The 25800-nt window shown below is 33.7% G+C and overlaps 1 protein-coding gene across 17 annotated transcripts; it reads right to left on the bottom strand.

The window, feature by feature from the left end:
* Positions 1–374: 374 nt before the first annotated feature.
* On the bottom strand, positions 375–14739 carry LOC139518800 (keratin-associated protein 6-2-like). Of its 17 annotated transcripts, XM_071310376.1 has the most exons (6): positions 14365–14490; positions 13429–13613; positions 13378–13398; positions 13309–13341; positions 869–1131; positions 375–556 (listed from the first exon to the last, which is right to left on the bottom strand). In XM_071310376.1, exons 2-6 carry the CDS (start codon positions 13595–13597, stop codon positions 545–547), a joined length of 498 nt encoding a protein of 165 aa, XP_071166477.1. In that variant the 5' UTR covers positions 13598–13613; positions 14365–14490; the 3' UTR covers positions 375–544. The 17 variants fall into 17 exon arrangements, with proteins under 17 accessions (XP_071166477.1, XP_071166473.1, XP_071166470.1 ...); XM_071310372.1 differs by having other exon boundaries at positions 869–894; positions 940–1131; positions 13309–13613; XM_071310369.1 differs by having other exon boundaries at positions 13378–13613.
* Between the last annotated feature and the right edge of the window lie 11061 nt (positions 14740–25800).

The raw sequence follows: 25800 nt of genomic DNA, 5'->3' as shown, positions 1-25800 counted from the left end.
ATCTTTATGATTTCCTTGCACTTGCACTAAGCCTGTGTTTACAAATAGGGTGATTTTGTACAATAAAGAATCAACATCTGCTTTTGTTGATATTTCTACACAGATGGATTTATTTCCAGAATTCTTTGTAGACCAGTTTTCAGGGTCATCGAACCAACTCACAACATAATCAGACGATTTACCATAGTGTTCATAATACAATAGCGATAGACTTTTGATCCAAGGTGCTAGCTTAGAAATAAATGAGACAACAACCAAACAAGTTAACAAGACCAAGAAAAACATCGAAATATAAGCATAAATCTGCAATCGTATACATATGTGTTAACTGTGTGTCAAGCTCCCGGCTAGGTAAATTCAAAAAGATAAAACCATTCGAAGGTTGTAAATGTTTTATTTACAATGACAAGTGTAATGATAAATGAAAGTGTTCATATCGGTCTTTTTCACGTCTTTGGCGTTTGATCGGTTTTCATTTGTTTTCCCTAGTGCTGGCTTTTTGGTTTGTGGAATTCATATTTTAACCAGTAAGTGCAGTATTTGTCTAGTACCCTCCCTGTAAAGAGAAAAATAGATGTGTGTTGATAACAATAAGTTCGAGTATGCCTTACAAACTTGATATAAAGCACTGTTAATACTTATGAAATAAATAAAATCTAGAGATTTACGTTCTTCTAATCTCTTCTCATTTCAATTATTATTAAATGAAAATATCCAAATGATTTAAGCATTAAAAACTGTGATTATTCATAGAATCTACCTAAATTATTAGATCGTTTTCTGCTAAAGAAAAGTAATTCAATTTCATTGAGTTCTTATATATCAGTCTTAAGGGTCAAATTGGTGTAATGAAATATATTATGTTTACCTTTCCGTATCCTTTTCCGTAACCACCTCCGTATCCGCCTCCGTATCCACCTCCGTAACCACCGAATCCACCTCCGTATCCGCCTCCGTAACCACCGAATCCACCTCCGTATCCGCCTCCATAACCTCCGATTCCTCCGTATCCACCTAGACCTCCGTATCCTCCTCCGTATCCTCCTCCGTATCCACCAAAGCCTCCATATCCACTTCCGTATCCCCCACCATAACCTCCGAATCCACCTCCGTATCCTTTACCGTAACCACCTTTGTAGTAGGTGCAGTTAGCAACAGCCACCAAAAGTGCGAGGAGAACGAATCCTTTGATCATTGTGAAAAATCAACTGCTGAAAAAAAAAAACAAGAAAATATAGCCCATAACATTGACTGCGATACAAATTCTTTAATATTTTATACGTACACATGGTCAGGTTTACAAAGGGTATTTTAATAAATACTTTGAAAAGGGGGGGGGGGGGGGGGACGGTACTTTAATTTTCGGTCGGAATGGACAGGAAACCGGTTTATTAAAGGTCCGGACTCAGGTTTTACTGTAAATAGTAACAAGACTTAAGTTTAAATTGTTTAAGTTTATGTCACAGACAGAAGTTTAAATTTATGTCGCAGAAATTTCAAACTGCAGAAAATGGAAAAAGCTACTTTAAAAACCTGTAAGTCATATGAGTATAATGAAAAGACAACATTACACAAGCAAGTTTGATTTACATTTAGGTGCAACTCAACAGAGGTACAGTGAATATACAAATTTACGAATGTACTCAAGATTGCTTGTACTAAAGTATCCGTGCACAAAAAGGCAATTGCATTTTTATATTAGAACTTTATTTCCGAACTAAAGTGATGCATTGTTTAATGTATTTGCGAAATTTTGTCAATCAGACAATAAATAAATTTTGTGTTTTTACTGTCTTCTGATTGGTTAAAATTATTAGTTTTATTTCAATGTTGTCAATTTTGATGGCGACACGCCCACTTGACGTTGTGTATTCATACGCCAACATGTGTGTACGTTGTTATTGTTAATATAAATAATATAAAAAGTTCTTTGAGCCTTAGTTTTGATAGAAATTTATTTATAATGAATGGCAATAATTTATTTTGATTTTATTGAACCATAAAACTAATTCGCGGATTATTCAATGTGAAGAGTCAAAAATTAGTTTTATGATTCAATAAATTCAAAATAGATAATAGCCATTCATTAAATATATTTTTTAACATTTATAAAAATAAACACACACGTCTCTTTGCATCATTCTATTTAATGTTTTAACTTTAAAGAATCAAACAAAGTTTCTGTTCATTTATAATAAACACACCAGGCACGGATTCAGCCATTTTAAAAGGGGGTTCCCAACCCAGAGTAAAGGGGGAGGTCCAACTGTATGATCCCTCTCAAGTGCATTGATCGGCAAAAAAAAAGGGGGGTTCCATCCCCGGAACCCCCTGGATCCGCCACTGAACACACTGATAGTTTTAGTACATGAATATGGGCAGCTTATATATTTATCAAGACAACTTAAATTCTTCAGAAATTGAACAGAAAGAAAATTGAATAATGACGAATTTAATAAATAATAACTTTTCTTTAGATTGCAGTTAAACACTTCAGTTTTTTTTTTAAAGTTGATGAAAACCTCGTTTATGAATGGATTTGTCAAGTAACATGCAGTTATTATGCTGTAGTGTTCTGTTGGTGGCTTAGATACTCAGTTTCACCCTAAAAAGCTATAAGTTATAATGCACTTTTCTTTCGTTCAGTTTTCCCATAAGAATTTTTTGTTCTGTTTTTAAACTATAATTATTGATAGAGCCTTACCATTTCAAACGGTAAAAAAAGTTATGCTACAACAACAAAAATTGGCCAAGAGATATATAAGAAAACTTACCTTTAATCTAGATATACTTTCTACGGAAGGTGAACGCTGAATGTTCAAATGATAATTGTGACTTCCTTTATATAGCAAGTCCGAAAGAAGAACATCGACTGATGATTGATGTGTACCCGTGCGACGGACTTACCTAATCAGCTTGTAAACAACATCGTCCTGAGTAATTGTCTGGGACATTAAATGTCGAAATTAATTGTTTGTCCATCATCATCTATCATAATTTCACGTCAATAAAATATTAATTTCAATACAAAGAAATGATCATATCCTTTTGTTAACCGACCCTTCTCATTTAAAATAACTTATATCCATTACACAGTTGTAAGGGTTCCGCGGAACCTAGTGTCTCGCTTTCTTTTTTTGTTCTCTATGTTATCAATGTGATAGGGGAATGCTCATAGAGATTTACATTTAATGAAATAAAACGTTTGAAAAGTATGAAAATTAAAAATATGCTTGTAAAAAACGGATACAGTATACTTCTGTCCAAGTTTGGTAAAAATCCAGGATGGTTTATGAATCTTATAAATGATTTAAAAAAATAACTACAGACTGTATGTAATATCAACTGGTAGAAAAGTCCATTTATAAGTGATAATAGTACATATGCAAAAGTAGCTGTGTAAACAAGCTTCTGTCCAAGTTTTATTCAAATCCAGGATAATTTAAGAAAGTTATTAAAAAATGCAAACTTAAACCACAGAGTGAATGTAATGGTAACTGGTAAAGTCCATTTATAAGTAGGATTTTTTTTACAAAATTTATTTCTGGATACTATTTTATGATCATAAACAAGTGTGGACACAGATGAGTGTGGATGGTATGTTTGGATGTTGACAGTGTTTTATGATAAATGTAGTTCTATGATTTTCCTATATGTGTTATTAACTGTGTTGCACGATGACAACCAACCTGAGCATTAGGAGTTTTTTTATTTTATATTTGGTTTAGTTTTTATGTTCAAGACGGGCATGGAAGAGACACTAATTGCATTAGTTACCAAATGATTATGATAGAATATGTTCCACATCTTTGATTTTGGATACATTTTATAGCTAGGAGAGCAACACATAATAGGTTCAATTTTTCGTGATTTTTTTAAATTGGGAGATGATATCTGAGAACATGATATAAGCAGCCTGTCATTCAGTGGTTGTCGTTTGTTTATGTGTTACATATTCGTTTTTTCTTTATTTTTTGTACAGAAATAAGCCTGTTATTTTACTTCTTTGAATTGTTTTACATTGTTATTTGAAAACCTTTTATAGCTGACTATGCTGCATTAGCTTTGCTCATTGTTGAAGGTTGTGCGGTAACCTGTAATTGTTAATTTCTATGTCATTTTGGTCTGTTGTGGAGAATTGTCTCATTGGCAATCATATCACATCTTTTTTTATATGTATTTGCTAACTATTTGTATGGTTCTATTTATATATCTTTGTGGTGGCTTGTCAGTATCATTAGTAAAACACTTTAAAATGTTGAATTGATCCTCAGATTAGAAGACATTTATTGGTTTTTAGTAATGACAATGCCTAACATGATGCTTGGGCCTGATGAGCTAGAAAGTAAGCTTCTGTGCTGTTTTCTATCAATTCTTTGATAATATCTCCTTCAAAGCTGGTGAAAGCAAAACAAATTTGGTCAATGGACAAATAATGTTTGGTTCAAACAAAAAATAAAATGCTTTTATCTCCCTGTTACTTACATTGTACATAGAAATGATAATACTTTGAGACTTCCTTGTACGCGAGAGTTGTCTGTAAAATCTTTATTTCACAAAGAATGAATTGCATAACAATGAACCGAGATCAAAGCAAAGCACTTTAATAATACACTTAGACAGAGAGCTCAATCCAGTGATATACTTTGTACTACAGGTCCTTTATGAACATCCATCAACCAGAACCATATCTCAATAACATGCCATACTACATGGTTGGATCAGAAGTCCTGAAAAAGACATGATTTTTTTTTATCGTATTTAAAGTATATATGCATAGGTTAAAACTTTCACAAATTTGTGGTATAATCATTCAGTGTCTGGCAACTATCAATCGCTTCATGCACAAATTGATATAGGTTGAGCATGAGTGCCCCTCTGTTGGAAATAAAAACATACCTCCACCTAATTTTAGTCAACTGATGAAGAAACATTCAAAACTATAAAATGGTATCTAAGACTCGTCAGTGTCTATATATAGCTATTCACCATCGCCACTGAATCAGTGATATATGTACACATAAATACATGTAAGACTAAAATTAAAGTACATATATAAGACTAAAACTGACATTCGGTCTTTACCCTCATTCCCCAAGTCATGTTCAAATCTGATTCATGATAAAATAAAAAATTACAACCAATGAAATCAAAGGCGAATTAAGAGGCCCCCCCTTGTCTGGAAAAATATGGTTGATTATTTAGAGAACCACTGGAACATGACCCGAGTGGGCCCTCTCGTAGGCAGTCAGTGGGCCCCCACTTATGAAAATTTCTGGATTCGCCACTGGAAATATATGATCATAAATAATCTTATGTCCAAGTTTGGTAAAAAATCCATGAGAGTTTAAGAAAGTTATTAAAATTTCAAAACCAGACAACGACGACGAGGACGACACCGACGACGGAATATAGGATCGCAAATGTCTTGCTTTTGCGGCAAAAGTCGGAGGCTCCACAACAATTATAGACAAAGACAATATCTTATTTAAGTCTCACCTCTTCATAATCATTATATAAAACATATAAATAGTTAATAAAACAATTTCATAAAACATACAAGAGCCACTCTAAAAAAAGTTATGAGAGACTAAAATGTATATTGCATTATTTACACTAAAATTAGCTATATAAAATACTTTTTCTTTTCAGTAAAATGTCATTGCAGATTTTGGCAGTATAAAAGTACATATTTTCATCTATGAATAAAAATTTTATTTATCGTCATCAGACAATTGCATAAAATTAACATTGAATAGAGATGCTTAATAAAACTAATAACAACGCAGATCTTCATACACAGGATAATTCATTAATACATGTTTTTCATCTTCAATTAAAAGATTTTCATTACAAATGCTGTCAGTATAACAAATTCTATTATCAACTAAAAGACCTTCATAACTTCAAGTCTCAATTTTCAAAGGAACAGTACCACTTCTAAATTTGGCATATGCACTCCTATATTTACCAGGTATGTTTTTTAATAAATAATTCTCTTCACCAAATTCATTTTCAAACAGTCTGTAAGTACGTAGTTTACTACGCTCGTTTGACATTAAATCAATATACCGGTCTCTATTTAACAGATACTCTCAATATTTTCTATAACATGTTTATCAATAATTGAATTAGTGTTATAAAAATGTTTCATATCAACTTCTTTAAACTTTGTGTGTACTCTGAAATTCCAAACTTTTTTGACCATTTTATTATTACACATTTTCATAAATCTACTATAAGTTGTCCATTGTTTTACAATACAAAGGCATCCAACCCATATCACCATATTGGGCTAAATTATGTGTGTACTTTCCAACACCCATAAAAAACCACATTGCCCTATTTTTTACAGCATTTATACATGAGAATACTTTACTTTATTGATTTTTGTGTTGACCTTATGCTCAGACCGGAGCGAAGAGGATAAGTAAGTAAATATACTTTACTTTATACCATATTGCAGCACCATATTCAATAACAGACATAACAAGAGTGTCGAAAAGCTTAGTAGAAGTAGAATATTCAAAACCACCATTTGCTTTGCATTTAGCAATTATCAAACCTAATGATCTGCTGGCTGATTTTGCTACAATTTTCGCAATCTCGTTATAACCCAAAAACTCATTTAACGATAAACCAAGATACATATATTTTGATACAATATCTACCTTGTTTCCGTTCAACATAATTTCAAAATTTGTTTGTGTCACAGATTGTGTTCTAAAATGAACAATTTTAACTTGTCCATATTTACAACAAGTCATTTACATTACACCATATACTCAAAACACCTAATATTCTTTGAAGGACGTTTTCATTTTCGGCTAATAATACAACATCATCTGCATATAATAATATACAAATCAATTCACCATTTATATTTATACCAATATCTAATCTCTTAATGTCATCAACTAAAATTGAGAATGGAAATGGGGAATGTGCCAAAGAGACAACAACCCGACCATAGAAAAAAACAACAGCAGAAGGTCACCAACAGGTCTTCAATGTAGCGAGAAATTCCCGCACCCGTAGGCGTCTTTTAACTGGCCCCTAAACAAATATATACTAGTTCAGTGATAATGAACGCACTAATTTCCAAATTGTACACAAGAAACTAAAATTAAAATAATACAAGACTAACAAAGGCCAGAGGCTCCTGACTTGGGACAGGCGCAAAAAATGCGGCGGGGTAAAACATGTTTGTGAGATCTTAACCCTCCCCCTATACCTCTAGCCAATGTAGAAAAGTAAACGCATAACAATACGCACATTAAAATTCAGTTCAAAAGAAGTCCGAGTCTGATGTCAGAAGATGTAACCAAAGAAAATAAACAAAATGACAATAATACATAAATAACAACAGACTACTAGCAGTTAACTGACATGCCAGCTCCAGATTCCAATTAAACTGACTGAAAGATTACTAAGTTATTTATGAGATATTATATAATAACTGCGATAATATTCAGCCTGGTTTTAGGCCAGAATTTACTCCAAATCAATAAGTCAAATTGCCATTTATCTTGACACAGCATTTAACATTATAATAGAAAGAATGTAACGCATTGAACATTATAATAGAAAGAATGTAACGCATTGAACATTATAATAGAAAGAATGTAACGCATTGAACATTATAATAGAAAGAATGTAACGCATTGAACATTATAATAGAAAGAATGTAACGCATTGAACATTATAATAGAAAGGTAGAAACTTAAATAAGCATATGTGATCAGCAAGACAGGATCTATAGTTAAGACATCATGCATGGGTGAACTCGTCCGACGACTCCTTAATAGATTTTTTGTCCTTTTATAACATTTATTTGTCGCATTTTGCTTAAGATGATATAATAGATAAATAGATATGTAGGAAGATGTGGTATGAGTGCTAATGAGACAACTCTCCATCTAAGTCACAATTCATAAAAGTATACCATTATAGGTCAATGTACGGCCTTTAACATGGAGCCTTGGCTCACACCGAACAGCAAGCTAAAAAGGGCCCCAAAATTACTAGTGTAAAACCATTCAAACGGGAAAACCAACGATCTAATATATATATAAATAGTCAGTTTAAATCCCAGAAATGATCAGCAAGTCGAGATCTACTAACAAGTCAAATCTTGCCGATATCGTTAATAGACTGTCACTCTTTAAGAGTGATTGCCCCTAAATGAGGATATTTTTTATCCTCTTATGTGTTTTGAGCAAATACTAAAGAAATTATATAGAAACTAAACAGTATAAATGATTAGCATTTCATTATCAACAAAACAGATTTGTTTTCTCTTAGTTGTATCCAATGTTGAAGAGCGTCCTTTGTTGAATATGCACATGTACCTACTGTGAACGACATGCACGGGCTCTTTAGAACCTCTATTCTACTTGTTGTTTAGAAATAGAATAGAAAGATAAGTAACAAAACGATATTTCGTCACAGGAGTAGATTGCCAGAGAGCTCTGTGTTTGGCAAACTTTAAACCTTTCGGAATTATGGGTCTTCAATGCACTTCAATTTGGTACTTTATTTAGCCCTTTTAACTTTTTTTATTCAAGCGTCACTGATGCGTCTTATGTAGACAAAACTCACGTCTGGCGTACAGAATTTAATCCCAGTATCTTTATTTGATAGGTTAAGAGTAGGGACCACAATCTATGTGGTGTTGGTATGATTGTCTACCATTTGAATATCCGTGGAGCGCACTTCATGCCTTGTTTAGAATGCTGAATAGTTTCAGTTTAGTTTAGTTTAGTGTTTATGTACATGTAACTCAGTACTATATATAGATATACGAAGATGTGGTGTGAGTGCCAATGAGAGAACTCTCCATCCAAGTCACAATTTATAAAAGTAAACCATTATAGGTGTAAGTACGGTCTTCAACACGGAGCCTTTGGCTTACATCGAACAGCAAGCTATAAAGGGCCCGCAAAATTAGTAGACGTGTAAAACTATTCAAACGTGATAACCAACGGTCTAATCCATATAAAAAACAAAAAAAAGAGAAACACTTATGGACCACATCAACAAACGACAACTTCTGAACATAAGACTCCTGACTTAGGATAGGTGCAAACAATTGCAGCGAGTTTAAACGCTTTAATGGTACCAATCCTTCCGAATGACCTTTTTCAGAAAACAGTAGTGTAACATCACAACATAGAAAGACACACTATGAAATATCAACTGAAATGGCTTAACTAAATCAAAAGACATATTAACACAAGTGAACATACACTGACCGAATAACTGACGGTATAGGTTGTAGGCGTATTTGTCTGTCGAAACTACGCAAACTTAAAAACGCTTTGATAGAACTTGATTTATAATCTTTTTTTTTCGAAATGAAGTATGCAGTTCATACATTTTAAAGAAGAATCTGGTATTTCCCCCATCTTTCTCCCGTTTACATCCATTTATCTGTTTGATAAGTGTTACCAGGACAAAATCTAATTTAAGACATTTTTATCTGTCACCTGATGACGACCTTGTTAGCTTTGCCGGTGTGCTGAGAAGGGTGTGTAGCTATATCTTAACAGTCAACATGTCCGACTTTTTCATTTGTCAAACAGTCTATTTTCCGACACCTCCTTTAATCGACAGTCCAAAAGTTGACCAACAAGACTGTTTTGGCTTATCAACCCCTTTTTCTAGATTTTTTTTGACGACAGGCAAAACAATAGTGTCTTTTTCATTTTTATCTTTAAATGGGGAATAATTCCCATATGACGAGCCTTTAAATATCTCCAGGAAATTAACCCAGTGGATAAATTGGCGAACCCATCACTTTATCTTCAAATATGTCGAGCAAATGCAATTTGTAAAGAGACAATCACATTGCAATGACAACAATTTCTAACTTGGTACAGACGCAAAATTATTTTCTGAAGAATGAAAATAGTTTTGTTCGAGGTTGTCATGTGAAAACAGGATTCCTGTAAAGACAAAACACACACACACACATACAGAAAGTAGAACAGCCTGAGGGTTAATAAAAACACACACACGCACACACACACACACTAAATTAACCGGAATGTACTAATAATCAATTCCTCCAAAAGTACTCTAACATCAATTGACAGTACCGAAGGACAAGCAAACCAAATATTAACGAGGAATGCTTTAAGTTCAGGACGTAAATACTGATAAAGAACTGCAAATTTAGAAATTATTGCGATGATTTTATAAATGCGAAAAATGCAAAATTAATATTTTACAACAGAGAAAAAAGTAAAAGAAATGACACTGATTGTGATGCTTAATATAAAAATAACTGCCATGTCATTGCTGGTTCTAGGGAGGATTTTAATAACGTTTTTCAATAAGAGCTTATTTTAATCTTCAGACGGACTCCCCGTGCATGACTGCTTGCATCCGAGACCTGCATATCCTACTTGTGTTTCATTCAAGATATGACTGCATTATTATTGTTGGTTCTAAAGAATGTTTTAATGCTTTTGTACATTGATGATTATACCAAGCTTTGTCCTCATAAATGCTTGTATCCAAAGATCACTGGGCTTTGATTTATTCAAAATTGAATCCCCTATTATTGCTTCATGCAAAACATGACTGTCTCAACATTGCTTGTTCGTGTGAAAATGTTTTTTTTCTTCAAAATTGAATCTTCATATTCTTTTGATGTCTCATACAAACTATCACTGCATTGCTACTGTTTATTCATTAGAACAAGACTTTAATAGAATGTTTACGCTAATGTTAAACTGTAGACCCCAATTGCTCAGCCCCATTGATCCCTTGACCTTTATTTATACAAACTTGAAACATGATGAGTCAGACAATATGACTGCGTACTGCTGGTTCTTGAATGTTATTTTAAGCCCTTCCTCTAAAGCCTATAATAAAACTTAACGTTAACCTCAAAGTCTTAGACCCCATGCATAGACATATTGACCACCCATGAGAAAGAAAAAAATCATGGATCACCATGCATACAAATAATACACTTTTATCCTTTAGCACTTAACAGGGGTTCAATAGATTCCTGACTATATACCGGTACTATGGAATATAGAATAAGGAGATGTGGTATGATTGTCAACTGACGCAGATCACAACCAACAACATATAAACAATAAGATAAGAATTTAATTAATCTAATCAAGAACCCATAAAGGGCATCATTTTACAACAATATGCCCAATATGATTAGGAGGAAAAAACAGAAACCTAATTACATACTATAACGTTATGGACAGTATCAGAGCCTAACACAAAATGTGTCTTACATAACTATTATATCAAATCTCATAATAATAAAAATGTTTTATATATTTTGTTTACATCTGGATTTTATTTCTAAACCTTTAAAGAATAATGTAACTTCCTAGGAACAAGATAGTTGGTAAATGCTCATTTGTGAACAGCCAGAAATATTTTTTATCCGTAGGTAGTTCTTTAAAATTAGGACAAAAAGTGTTTACTTTATCAAATGATAATTTCCTCTGTTAATTATATAAAGGACAATTTACTGTAAAATGCGTCTCATCTTCAATAGCTTCATCATGACCTATGTATTTTTACTATATCTATCTTTCTCAATTCTAATATCATGAGCACTTATTCTCATTTTACATATATATAGCTCTTCTTATATTAAAATCTTTAATTGATAATACTGTTTATATTTCTCAGTGGCGGATTCAGATATTTTCTTTAGGGGGCCGGGGGAGGGGGCTCTTCCTGACTGCATAAGAGGGATCCCGCTCCAGTAATGCCTCAGTGATTCTTTATATAATCAAAGAAATTTTTCCCATTAAAAGGGGGCGGACAAACTTCCCCCTCATCCCTAAGTCCGCCTCAGAATTCACAGAACGGTCTTAAACAATGAGTACATACCATATCGCATAGTCAGCTATAAAATCCCCGACAAGACAAAATATGAAATAATTCAACTTAACTAAAAACTGACGGGCCGATTTATGAAATAAACGGCAAAAGAAGACAGTCAGCAACCAAAGACAACCACTGAATGTTAGGCTCCTGACTTTGAACAGGCACTCATAGAATAGGGCGGTGTTAAACATTTCTGTGAGCTCTGAAATTTTCTCTTAACCTGTGATAGCAGTATAACAGCAGAAAATATAAACAAACTCAGTGTAAAAATCAGTTTGAACATTAACTAAATTTTATCATCGGTACAACTTCAAGGACATCATTCGTAAAATATAAATCAACATGCATACATATTATACGTTCCGGTATTTCACGTCCAATATGTAATGGTAATATTATTTTCAAAGTACAAACATATCCTCATTCACCTCAAAAGCTAACCAAACCTTTAAACAGACTTATTCAAACAATACTGTTGTCAGGTCATTAACGCAAGTATTTGTATAGTGACAAACTATTGAATTGAAATTAAGTATGGAGGCAGTTGTTTATCCCATATAATTAAAAGATTTGCATAAAAGAATAGATGTGGGCTTGCGTCAAAGAGACAACCACGAAACAATCCAAGACAAGACCAAGAAAAAACCTGAATTCCATCTGAGGCTTCTGAAACATATGTGTTTAAAATTGTCATATTTTCAATTATACACACACATTCATATTACATGTCAAGCACCAGTCTATGTAATTAAAATAATATAAAACCATTCGAAAGTTGTAACGTTTTATTTACAATGACAAATGCAATGATAAATGAAAGTGTCCATGTCGGTTTTATGTCACGTATTTGATATTTGGTCGGTTTTCAATTGTTTCCCCATGTCCTGGCTTTGGGTTTGTGGAATTCATATTTTAACAAATAAGTTCCATCCTTGTCTAGTAAAGTCCCTGCAAAAAGAAAGATACACGGGTGTCAATGATAACAATAACTGAGCGTATGCTTTACAACATTGATATAATACACTGTTAAAGTAGTAATTAAAAAAAATTAAAAAATGTCAGGTTTGTATTCTTCTCCAATTTCAAATATTATGGTATATCCAACTGATTAAAGCATCCTAAAAATAGAATTATTGCTAAAATAAAAAAAAATAAGGTACCGTATCCCATATCTCATGGAAAGACTTAAACTGCGATATTCTTCAAAACAAAAAGACTCAATGAATTTTATATACAAAACGCCAAAAAAATACAAAGAGGCGGCTTTTCATTATACGGTTTTGATTAATTATTATCTTAATGAAACATTGTATAGAGATTTTCATCGTTTTACAACGAAAAGTTATATAGATTCATGGAGCTCTTATATTTTATATATAATAACATGCGTTATTTTTACCTTTCCGTATCCCTTTCCATAACCACCTCCGTATCCACCTCCGTATCCGCCTCCGTAACCACCGAATCCACCTCCGTATCCACCTCCGTATCCGCCTCCGTAACCACCTCCATAACCTCCGTATCCACCTCCGTAACCTCCGTATCCACCTCCATAACCTCCGTATCCACCTAGTCCTCCGTATCCACCAATGCCTCCATATCCACCTCCGTATCCACCACCATAACCTCCGAATCCACCTCCGTATCCTTTACCGTAACCACCCTTGTAGTAGGTGCAGTTGGCAACAGCCACCAAAAGTGCGAGGAGAACGAATCCTTTGATCATTGTGAAAAATTAACTACTGAAAAAATAAAAACAGTAAAATGTAGCCACTAAAATTGAGTGTGGTCTCACATTAACTTATGCACATTAAGGTTGCTTGTACTAAAGTATCCGTGTAAAGAAAGGCAATTTTGGAACTAAAGTGATGCAAAAGTTTTTATGAACTTATGAAATGTCAATCAGATTCCACCTATATATTTTTGACATTGAAATTTTATTTTGAATAGAATAAAATCCCTATTGAATAAGTAGCCTTAAATGCTTTCGAAAGAAAATTAGATAAAAACGAATTAATAGATAAATAATAAATAGTGTAACTGTTGCTAAGACAATCAGAAACTTAGAGCTAAATTTACTGTACATTATTCTTACATCGCAATTTTCTAAAAATAATTGTCGTTTTTTTTTTCGTGCTTTGAAAATTCCAATTAAATTATTGATAAAGCTTTACCTTAGGGACGACATCAAAAGATCGATGTAGGATAAAAAAAAACTTAAATCAAATAGTTTGGGGGGGGGGGGGGGGGGGTCAACATTGCTGCAAGTTTTGTTAATCTAAAATCGATTTTACATACATCCCTATTGGTCAATCAATTTTTCCCAAATTAAGTTAAGAAGGGGGGGGGGGTGTGGGGGTCAGTGAAAAAACTATGTGAATTAAGTTTTGTATCCTTCATTGAACTTTTGATGTCGTCCCTTAACAAAAAGTAATTTTACTACGGAGAAATTTGCCTTTGACAATCTTATAGATATACAAGAAGAAAACTTACCTTGAGTCTAGATATACTTTCAATGGTAGGTGAACGTTGAATGTTCAAATGATAATTCTGACTTCTTTATATAGCAAGTCCGAAAGAAGAACATTGACAAATGATTGATGTGTACCCGTGCGACAAACTTACCTAATCAGCTTGTAAACAACATCGTCCTGAGTAATTGTCTGAGACATTAAATGTATAATTTTATTGTTTGTCCATCATCATCCATCATAATTCATGTCTATAAAATATTAATTTCCACACAAAAACTGATCATATCCTTTGTTACTCGACCCTTCACATTTTTGGTAAAATGATATTAAATTTCGGTTGTTTCCCCTGTATGACTATCGACCTCTTTATTTGGATTGATTATTTCCTTCCTTAACCATTGTTAGACCCACGCAATCTTTTCTGGTTCCTTATGTATTTCTTTTTTTTTAAATAGTTTCCTAAAATAGAAGGCATTGACATGACTTTCTTCTAAACACTCATTTTTGTTCAGCTGTTTTTAACCAGTATTGTAAATTTCATACCATAATGAGTGGACTCTTTTAAAACTTAATGTATTTACATTGAAGTCTGTCCAAATATCACATTTTATACCATTTGATAAAGAAGTATAAGATATTTTAGGAGGTACTATTTTTCTAAAATTATGCTACTTTTGTTTATTATTTTGTTATTTTTTGTTTTTGCTAATGGTATATATATATATATATATATTTAGAAAAGAAGATGTGGTATGATTGCCAATGAGACAACTCTCCATAATAGACCCAAATGAGACAGATATTAACAACTAGTAGTTTACTTTTATGTAAAAAAAATGTACTCGATATGCACAATTTATAATTGAAACCTGATGAGTAATCCTAAAATTTTTACTCCGACAGTACTTGAAACTGCAAGATTAAATTGGATATATTATTAAAAACAAACTAACCAATCTTTACATACATAGTTTGAATTCATCGAGATTTTTTTTTAATGAATTTGTATATTTACTTTCATACAATGTAAATATGTAATCTTGCATTAAAAGCATTGTCTGGATAATATCTATCTATATATGTAAGTTAACTACGTTATAGGCATGACAGTTTATACAGACAAAGAAAGGAAATGATGTCAAAAATGTCTTTGCACGAAAACATAATTCGTGCTGTGCACAAAAGGTAAAGATAATATAAAAAAAAAAAAGTATCACTAAATCTGATTTAAGAATTGAGACTTGAAAATTCTTTCATCCCCGTTAAGAGAGAACTGTCAGTTTCAAATCGAGGTACTAAGTAATCAAAGTTTGGAACAACATACATTCAGTTATCTTATTATAGTTTCTTTATATATGTTGACTTTAGAAATCATTTGACATAATCCATGATGGTTAGTTCTCTTGACTCTCTTCTGTAGCAAAACTTCACAGATGGCATAACTGAAAATTCATAACTAAAAAATTTATTCTGAACTATATTTAATAGGACTGAACTTGGACAAAGAACCGGGATTACCGTTTCATCATAAACCTTCGTATTCGACAAGGATATCATGTGTAACCTTTATTAAATGATAGCTACTCTTTAATTTTACTTTTTTTGTTCGTTCGACGAAGGTAGAACAATTCAAGATCTGTCACTCTTTCTCTTTTAGAAACCATTACAATACAGCAGGAACAGATATATATACTGTTCCCAGAATACATATATTAGTTTTGTGAAATGGATATTTATTTTTCTGTTTCTCTGTATAGTAGGTAAATTGTTTATTAAAATGACATGTAAATCAACATAAATATACATGTTTGTACCAGAGACACATGTGTATATATGTCTCTGTTTGTACAAAATATAATCCGACATACAAAATACACCCGGCCCTATGGACCAATGTCTTATGATATGATGATAAACAGAAACTAGTGTTTTCATTTACAAATAATAATATGATTTGTAGCTGTGCCAAAGCGTGTAATCTTATTTTAAATAGACGTAGAAAAGTTTTATACTGTAAATCGCTCGTGTGACCCTTTAACCAGAACTTCTACGTCGTTCGGGTTAATCAGGGTCACCCAAGCTGTGCAGATTAAATCCAATATACCGACTTGCTTGGTCAATAACTATAGTAAACTGTTTGTTTTCTAAGGAAAAGTGATGCTGCTTAGTATGTAGCTATTTTCCTTTAATTGTTCACCATTACAAATCATAGGTACTTGGGGACAGGACACTTTTTTTTGCCCTCCCCCTTTTTTCCAAAATAATTTTTTTTTTTGGTTTCCCATTCATTTCAATTATTTTCGTGTTTTACATTACAATATGAACATACATATACTAAAAATAACTTGTATTTGCTATTTATTATCAATTAGAGCTCTATAATAAATCAGTGATCGCAGTGGATAGTAAATTACTATCCACTGCGATCACTTTTTAAAATTGGAATTGACTTTTACTGTAAAACATGAAAATAATTGAAAAAGGGGGAGGGCAAAACAAAATTGTCCTATCCCCAAGTACCTATGTTACAAAAAAAAAAAAAATCACAAAAATACTGAACTCCGATGAATTTTCAAAACGGAAAGTCCCTAATCAAATGGCAAAATCAAAAGCTCAAACACATCAAACAAAAGGTAGAAACTGTATAAGTTGCCAAAGTTATTAAATGTACCTCTAGTGTGATGCATCCATATATTGGACATTAATTGTTATGAAAACAACATAATTATACATATATCAAAGACTGTTGAATTTAATGATCGTAAATAATAACTAATGACCTGTCAAGTTCACATTTCATTTGAACGATTAGAAGTCAATGACCTTTCTTGCACTTTTCTCAAACGAAAGGACATCCCACTGAACACTGAACCTTTTAGACTTATTTATTCAAGCCCTAAAATGGAGAGTTCACTATGATATCCAAAGGAGTAAACACCCCTTTTGGGCCCCAAAATATAGCAGTTTTACAACATAGTTGAAATGTAAACTTTCAGCTATTTATTGGAAAGTAGAATACTTCTGTTACATAAATATGGGCTTTTCTTTACAATAAATTGCCCATGTATCGGTTACTAGCATCATCAAGTCAAGCAAAATTACGGTAATCTTCACAATATTATCATTTGAGCTAATTTCTAGACGGTTTCCGTCTCAAACCGGCGTCACAAATTGGCGTATAGACCGGCGTGAACCAAACGTAGAGAAAGTTGCCAAGACGGTATACGTTAGTTGCATGCCAGAGGAACGCTTTATTAAGCAATCGTTAAACGCGCGTTGTATAAGTTTGAAGTACGTCGAAATACAAAGGTATACGCTTGGTAAACGCTACAACTCGAAGAAATTTTTATGCAGGAGAGGTCTGGTCTAATTATTTGTAGCATCTGAAAATTGCCCTCTAAGATGGCTCATTTTATGTTTATGTTGGGGAGTTGCTGTCTCGTGGACGTCTTCTTTACTCATATTAATGTATGATTGGAGTGTTTGGTCAGAACCTTTTAAATTAAACCATCAACTATAAAATGATATCCTTTTGTGACCGTGTTAGATGACCGTGTCTCATGTTTTTTACGATATATCTTTCAGTTAAATTTACAAACATGACTTGGATTTTCCTATTGTGAATCTGCCCTTTATTTATAAAGAGAGTCAGAAAATACCATGGGGGCATTAAAAATCCGATGGATATAGATAAACGTACAACGCCATGGCAAAAAACAATAGACGAAAAAAACACCGTAATAAAACATGACGACTGAGGAACACGGCCTCTATCTAAATATGTGGTGATCTCCAATGATTTGAAAGAGCGAGTAAATCAAGCTGTACTGTGAAAACAAGCCGTGGTGCTTATTGTGAGTACACTTTTGCGATAAGTCTCATCTGGGGATGTAGTGGTGGATCCAGAACCTTTCATAAGGTGGGCTGCTCCCGTCATGCTTTGAACAGTGATTCCCGATATATTCAGTCAAATTTTCCACACCAAACTGGGACCGGTCATGCAGGGTCCCCTGGATTCGCCTATTCGTTGTCATAGTCCAGGAAAGATCCGGTATTGTGGTGAACGACAATTTTAACATATCCATGGTAATTGGTGACACAGATATCAAATTTCAGCCAAGCTTCATTTAAACTGTTGATATTATACTAGTGCATGTTACGGCTGTAAAGCTTCTAGCAATTTTTGTGTTTTTTTACTACACATAACGATAATTAAGATCAATGTTAAACTTCCGACCTATTTCCATAAATATTGTCAGCATATTTAAAATTACCCAGTCAGTGAGGTTACATCTTAAAATAAATAAAATTGAAATGGGGAATGTGTCTAAGAGAACTTCACATAGGGGTCGTCATTATAGAAATGTTCCATCAGCATTTGTCTATTTAAAGCCGACAACTAGCGCGAACAGAAAAAGTGGAAAACATATTTATAAGAAAGAAAAGTGACGTGGAATAAAAATGTGCCATAATATTTGATATCTGATGTTCCGTTTCTTTAAAACTTAAACGCAAAACATGAATTTCAAAAATGAGAAGCAATGTGAGAATTTCGACTGTATTAATCTCCTATACTGCTCGAAGAAGTCTTATAATTTATTACCTGTAACTGACACAGATTGGTTTTCTAAGTCATTTTCTTTCAAGGCATGTTTATGCTCCCAAATTCTGAATCCTTTGTAAGAGATTTCGTTCATTTTCTTTAAGTTTTCGTAACTCCTGGTTCTGAAAGGTAATTACGTTTTCGAGTTCACTCAACTTTTCCAAGACCGTTCCTATTGAAACCGTGTCATCTTTTGCATAGGCCTGGTAAAAAGATAAAGCAAACAACTCTAAAATAAATAACAACATTACTGTAACAGAATTCTAGAACTACATGATCTAGAATACACAATTGGCGACACGTCCCACAGGCACTTGTCTCAGAAAAAAAAATCCTATATGCGTGTTATCATGATTTTAATAAGGTATATAGGAAAAAAATACGGAGACAAGTGTCTGTGCAGATTCCTTATTTCCTTGACGTCGTTTTGGCATCACTATGTAACAGACAGCAGAGTCAAAGCGTAACTATACAAATTGGCCGAAATCATTTCATGCTCACTACAATGATTTTTTTTTATCATCCATGTATTTTTTGTGCACGTCAGTACTATTAATTTAAGATTTACTCTGTATTTCACATTTTTATCGGTATATATTTTCATGACTGAGTGCTTGTGCATAATGAAAATAAATCAACATGCACACGTCTTATACGTTCAGGTATTTCACATCCAATCTATTATGGCGATATTCTATACAAAGCACAAAATGTTGTCAGTCACCTTTAAATTGCATCGGAAATAAACACATCTATTATAAAACAATTTGTTTGCATAATACAATACCGTGGTTATGTTCTTCTGATATATTTTATGGTGGTATGATACCACTTCCTTACGGGAGGGATTGTTATGAAACGCCATGACTGCCTTATGTTGATGATCAGCATTATATGCAGTGGTCAAACCATTATATGAAGTGGTCACCAGAGGCGGAGGGGACAGGGCCCGGCCCCCTTTTTGAGAAAAACAATTAATTGCTTATATAGAGAATCACTGAAGCGTGACGAGATCGGGCCCCCTCATAGGCAGTCAGTTGGCCCCCACTTATGAAAACTTCTCGATCCGCCACTGGTCACACCAGTATATGCAGAGCTCACAACATTATATGCAGTGGTCCCAACATTATACGCAGTGATCACAACATTATATGCTGTGGTCCCAACATTATATGCTGTCAATCTAATTAAAAACCGATCTCTCATCGCTCCTGTTTCTGATATGTCGCGTGGGAGTCCGACATATCAGAAACAGGAGCGATGAGAGATCGGTTTTTAATTAGATTGATATGCTGTGGTCCCAACATTATTTGCAGTGGTCCCAACATTATATGCAGTGGTCCCGACATTATATGTAGTGGTCCCAACTTTATATGCAGTGGTCCCAACATTATATGCATTGGTCGCAACATTATATGCAGTGGTCACAACATTATATGTAGTGGTCCCAACATTATATGCAGTGGTCCCAACATGATATGCATTGATTCCAACATTATATGTAGTGGTCCCAACATTATCATGACGTTTTTTGATGATGAAGATGATGATCAGTGATGGTGGTCAGGGGCGGATCCAGTCATTTTGAAAGGGGTCACAACCCAGGATAAAGGGGTGGGGGTCCAACCACGTGTCCTCATTTAAATGCATTGATCGTCCAAAAAAAGGGGGGTTCTAACCCCTTTCTGGATCCGCCAATGGTGGTACAAATGTAGTTTATATTAAGTAAAAAAAAATTGTGAAGAGTCAAAAGCAGGATAAAGCGTAAACAAAAAATCTTACTATACCTATTCTAACAGCCTGGTTTATAACCATATATTTCAGGTGCTTATTTATTGAAATGTTACAAAAATCTAAGAAGTGGTGGATTCTAGGAAAATTCATTGCATACAGGAAAATTAAAAATGGGTCCAATTTTTTTTGGCAGACTGCCAGTCTTTATAGGACAGGCAATTTACGGCCCTATAATGGTGTGGCAACTGCATATAATGCTGGGACCACTGCATATAATTCTGATCATCAACATGCGTTCCATAGTATTTATCAAGAAACTATCTACTTTCATTTAGTTAGATGCATACATGTACACTTTTGTTATTAGTTACCTGTCTATTCTGTCATATATATTGTATTTGATTTGTAATTTGTCCTCATGTAACATATATTTTGTGTCTTAGTGAAAATAAGGAATTGAATTGAATCAAGAGAAGTATACGTAAAACACTCCGGACAATAACTTTAGTTTACATGAATGGATCTCTTTGAAATTCAATCAGAAGATTCAATACCACAAAAGGAAGGTTGGGGTTGATTTTGGGGGTGATGGTCCACCCGTTTAGGAATTAGGGACCAAAACAAGCATTTTTCTACTTTCAGGATAATGACTTGTCTATAAGTATTTCAATTGCTCTGAAATTGTTCCACAATGTTTGATACCACAAGTAGAAGGCTTGGATTCATTTTGAGGGTTATGGTGCCAACAGTTTAGGAATTCAGGGTCAAAAAGGGGTCAAAAACAGACAGTAACAAACTTGAATATTGTGTCCAAATTTGGACCAATTAACTGTTCAGGGTTTAACCTCTGCGGTCGTATCAGGCTGAGCTCAGCAAAGCATTTTATTATAGTTTGTTCTTATGTTGTAGTTTTTCACCATTGTCAAAGGTTAGGGAGGGATTTGATCCCCCTAACATGTTTATTTACCTTGCGACATTCGGTATCGTTGTATGTGCCTGTCCCAAGTCAGCAGCCTGTAATTCAGTGGTTGTCTTTTGTTGATGTGTTACATATTTGTTTTCCATTCATTTTTTTGTAAATAGATTAGGCTGTTTACTTAGTTTTTCTCTTGTGTGAATTGTTTTACATTTGTCATTCTGGGGCCTTTTATAGCTGTCTATGCGGTATGGGCTTTGCTCGTTATTGAAGGTCGTACAGTGACCTATAGCCCAACTTGGCAAGTCAAAGTGGACTGCAGTTCTTAAACAGTTTACTAGCATTCACATTTCTTACTTGATAGCTGTTCATAAGCATTCAGTTTACAAATTCAAGGCAATGATTAATTTGCATATAGGCATTCAAATAGCATTCCATACCTGTTTTTTGGCAGTTTATTTATCCTTCACATTTATTAAGCAGTTATTGTTGACAAAATATTTAAATGAGATATCCAAAAACTGATGTCATATTTGAATATTCATGAGAACAGCTACTCTCACAAACATTGCTATACTTTTCAGAAGCACATAGGGATGGATGGATGGACATATGCATCTTTCCTCACTCAATATACCGCTCTTTATAGCAGGGTTATTAACATAGGTTTTGTCAAATTAATTTTATTTATGAGTCTATTCACACACAAAAAATATAAACAAGTCTAAATTGAAACAAATTTCAAACATGATTGTGTTGGATAAAAACCACAATTTTTATACGACTTTATTTGTGTGCATGAAAAACAAATTTCTTGGCAGAGGGGTCTAAATACAGCACAAACAACATTTTTCAAAAGACCAAAAAAGTGAAAAAGTATATTTTAAAAAAATGTATTTGACTAGCAGGTTGAATAACGCATGTTCTTAAACCCTGCTGACTGCCATTTGCAATTGCCAAATAAACAGCTCACTAGATCGAGTAGATGTAATAAAATGGATCTTAATTATCGATTTAATCAAACAGAAAACAGAAAACAATAAACTTGAGGAAAAGATAGTATACATATACGCACATCTGGCATATTAAATTATAAGCCTAGTACCTTTGATAACTATATATATAACCTTAACTTCTTACCCTCAAATATAAAGGCTGTCTATGCAGTATGGGCTTTGCTCATTGTTGAAGGCTGTACGGTGACCCTATACTTAATTTCTGTGTCATTTTGGTCTCTTGTGGAGAGTCATGAGAGTTGTCTCATTGGCAATCATACATCTTTTTTATATTAACAAACAAATGTTTGAATTGTTTTACATTGTCTTATCAGGGCCTTTTATAGCTGACTATTCAGTATGGGTTTAGTTCTTTGTTGAGGCTGTACCGTGACCTATGGTTGTTTATTTTAGTGTCATTTGGTCTCTTGTGGACAGTTGAGCCTAAATGGCAATTAAACCACATCTTATTATTACCAATAACTCAGACAGCTTAAATGACATAGGATCTTAAATTAGTCTTTTTTCCACAAAAAACATTTAACCTTTAAATCCTTAAAGAAAAACACAACACAGACTTATGTTTGTTGACTAGCTCGAGATCAGCAACTGCATATTGTGAGCTGCCATTTAATAAGACAAATTATCAATATAAACATACACTATACAATATGAACTCAATTACTTGTACCAGTACTAAGAGAAATAATCTCATGTCAACCTTTTGCATTTATATAACTATACGTATACCCTATACGTTCATATCTATTATAAGGCATAAATGAATACAATATATATAGTGTTGCTGATAGCCCAGCAAGCATAGTGGACAACGGAATTTATTAAACAATTACATACATGTGTCTTAATATATATATATTTATATTTATAAGTACGTCTGAGTCAGTGACAACTCTACAACAGAGTGATCCATCGGATCACCAGCAATGATGGCGATATATGGCTGTGTACATTATGTATATACAACTTGTCTAAACATCAACCCAACAATGTTAGATCTGTAAATTTGCTTTTGCAAATTGTTTTCTTCTTCCCTCGCCGGGATTCGAACCCATGCTACTGAGATATCGTGACACCTAATCGCCTGCACTGTAGCCATCCCGCTAGACCACACAACCACCTGGGCTTCACAAAAGATAAAGCTTTCGGTGGCCTTGTGTTACCTTTCCTCGTCAGTTTTAATCTAGCGTCGTACTACAGTACATGATACACAAGGCATGGAGATGTTATTGTTACAGATCAGCTCAATTATCTATAGTAAAGGATCTTACATATTAATGAAAGATACAGTCACAGAAAATAATTATATTTATAAGTACATCTGAGTCAGTGACAACTCTACAACAGATTTATCCATCGGATCACCAGCAATGATGGTGATACATGGCTGTGTACATTATGTTTATACAACTAGTCTAAACATCAACTTAACAATGTTAGATCTGTAAATTTGCTTTTGCAATTTTTTTTGTTCTTCCCTTGCCGGGATTCGAACCTATGCTACTGAGATATCGTGACACCTAATGTCTAGCGGGATGGCTACAGTGCAGGCGATTAGGTGTCGCGATATCTCAGTAGCATGGGTTCGGACCCCAGCGAGGGAAGAAAAAAACTTGCGAAAGCAAATTTATAGATCTAACATTGTTAAGTTGATGTTTAGACGAGTTGTATATACATAATGTACACAGCCATGTATCACCATCACTGCTGGTGATCCGATGGATAAATCTGTTGTAGAGTTGTCACCGACTCAGACGTACTTATAAATATAATTATTTTCTGTGACTGTATCTTGCATTAATTTGTAGGATCCTTTACTATGCATAATTGAGCTGATCTGTAACAATAACATCTTCATGCCTTATATATCATGTACTGTAGTACGACGCTAGATTAAAACTGACGAGGAAAGGTAACACACAGCCACCGAAAGCTTCATCTTTTTGTGAAGTCCAGGTGGTTGTGTGGTCTAGCGGGACGGCTACAGTGCAGGCGATTAGGTGTCACGATATCTCAGTAGCATGGGTTCGAATCCTGGCGAGGGAAGAACAAAAAAATTTGCGAAAGCAAATTTACAGATCTAACATTGTTGGGTTGATGCTTAGACGAGTTGTATATATATATTTATATAAACATATGAAAAAAGCAATAACCACAATTACTACTAATAACAAAAACCTTGAAATATACTATTAGGTACAACTTAGCTAGAAAAAGTAAACCTTGTACAAACAAGAGATATAATATGGTTGACATGAATGTAAACTGAATAACTGAACAAATGAATAACTCGATCATGAACGACCTCGCCGGCCAGGAACAACCAAACAAACCCAATAATGGGAAACTGGAAACCTGGGTCCGACCCAAGTGTCCGGAAACAGTCATATATGCTCCGACCCAATGCGACAAGTCGTCTCACAAGACATACTCGGACGTGTATTGTTTTGAAAAATATATAAATGCATGTTACAATCAAAGTATATTCATAATATGAATGGAACTTGAATGTTGCCGTCTGCAGCGGGCTAGAATATGATAATCTCAGGGAAAAAATTTCCAGTTATAATGTTAGTCATGTGTCTTATACCTATAATACTGACGTGAACTTAAAAAAATACTACGCTAGTACCCTATATATACAATAATTTCTCCCTTTACTACGAAACATGAGAAATTATACATATTCCAGTATGTTCTGTGGCTGACCAGGAAACCCTATTTTAGGAAACCTACAGGTGTTTTTTGCCAATGCTAGTGAAACTCTATTGTTTGACCTCACTAGGTAAATGAGAAAAAGAAAAAAATAATTTTGTTTATAAATATGTAAGTAAAGAAAAATCTTGTCATTAGGACTACAGCTATAAAATATTTAGTACAAAAAAGTCGAAATACGATTATGTTTGTATATATAATAGCCATTCAACCTACATAAAATTAATCTAATATCAAAATAAAAAAATTATGCAAATCTTTGTTCTATAAACATCCCTAAAAATACAATGTTCAAAGTTCAAACTAGAACTAAAATACATAAAGATGTCACTCTACAACCCAAATATTTTGGTGCTAAAATTCCTACGCCTACGTGTACATGTATTACACATACGCAATTCCTGTTATACTTTTATGCCTAGGAAATTATCATACCGGTACATACAATATACATGAACACAACTCATAAGC

This window comes from Mytilus edulis, chromosome 4 (assembly GCF_963676685.1).
Source record: "Mytilus edulis chromosome 4, xbMytEdul2.2, whole genome shotgun sequence".
Lineage (NCBI taxonomy): Eukaryota > Metazoa > Mollusca > Bivalvia > Mytilida > Mytilidae > Mytilus > Mytilus edulis.
The sequence above is the reverse complement of the archived record's forward strand: the minus strand, read 5'-3'. Positions and strand labels throughout refer to the sequence as shown.

Excerpts from the sequence above, each read along its gene's own strand:
- LOC139518800 (XM_071310362.1), bottom strand. The coding sequence starts at position 13,597 with ATGATCAAAGGATTCGTTCTCCTCGCACTTTTGGTGGCTGTTGCCAAC. Across the intron at positions 1,132-13,308 it reads TTACGGAGGCGGATACGGAG|GTGGTTACGGTAAAGGATAC; the intron begins GTGGATACGGAG and ends CCTACTACAAAG.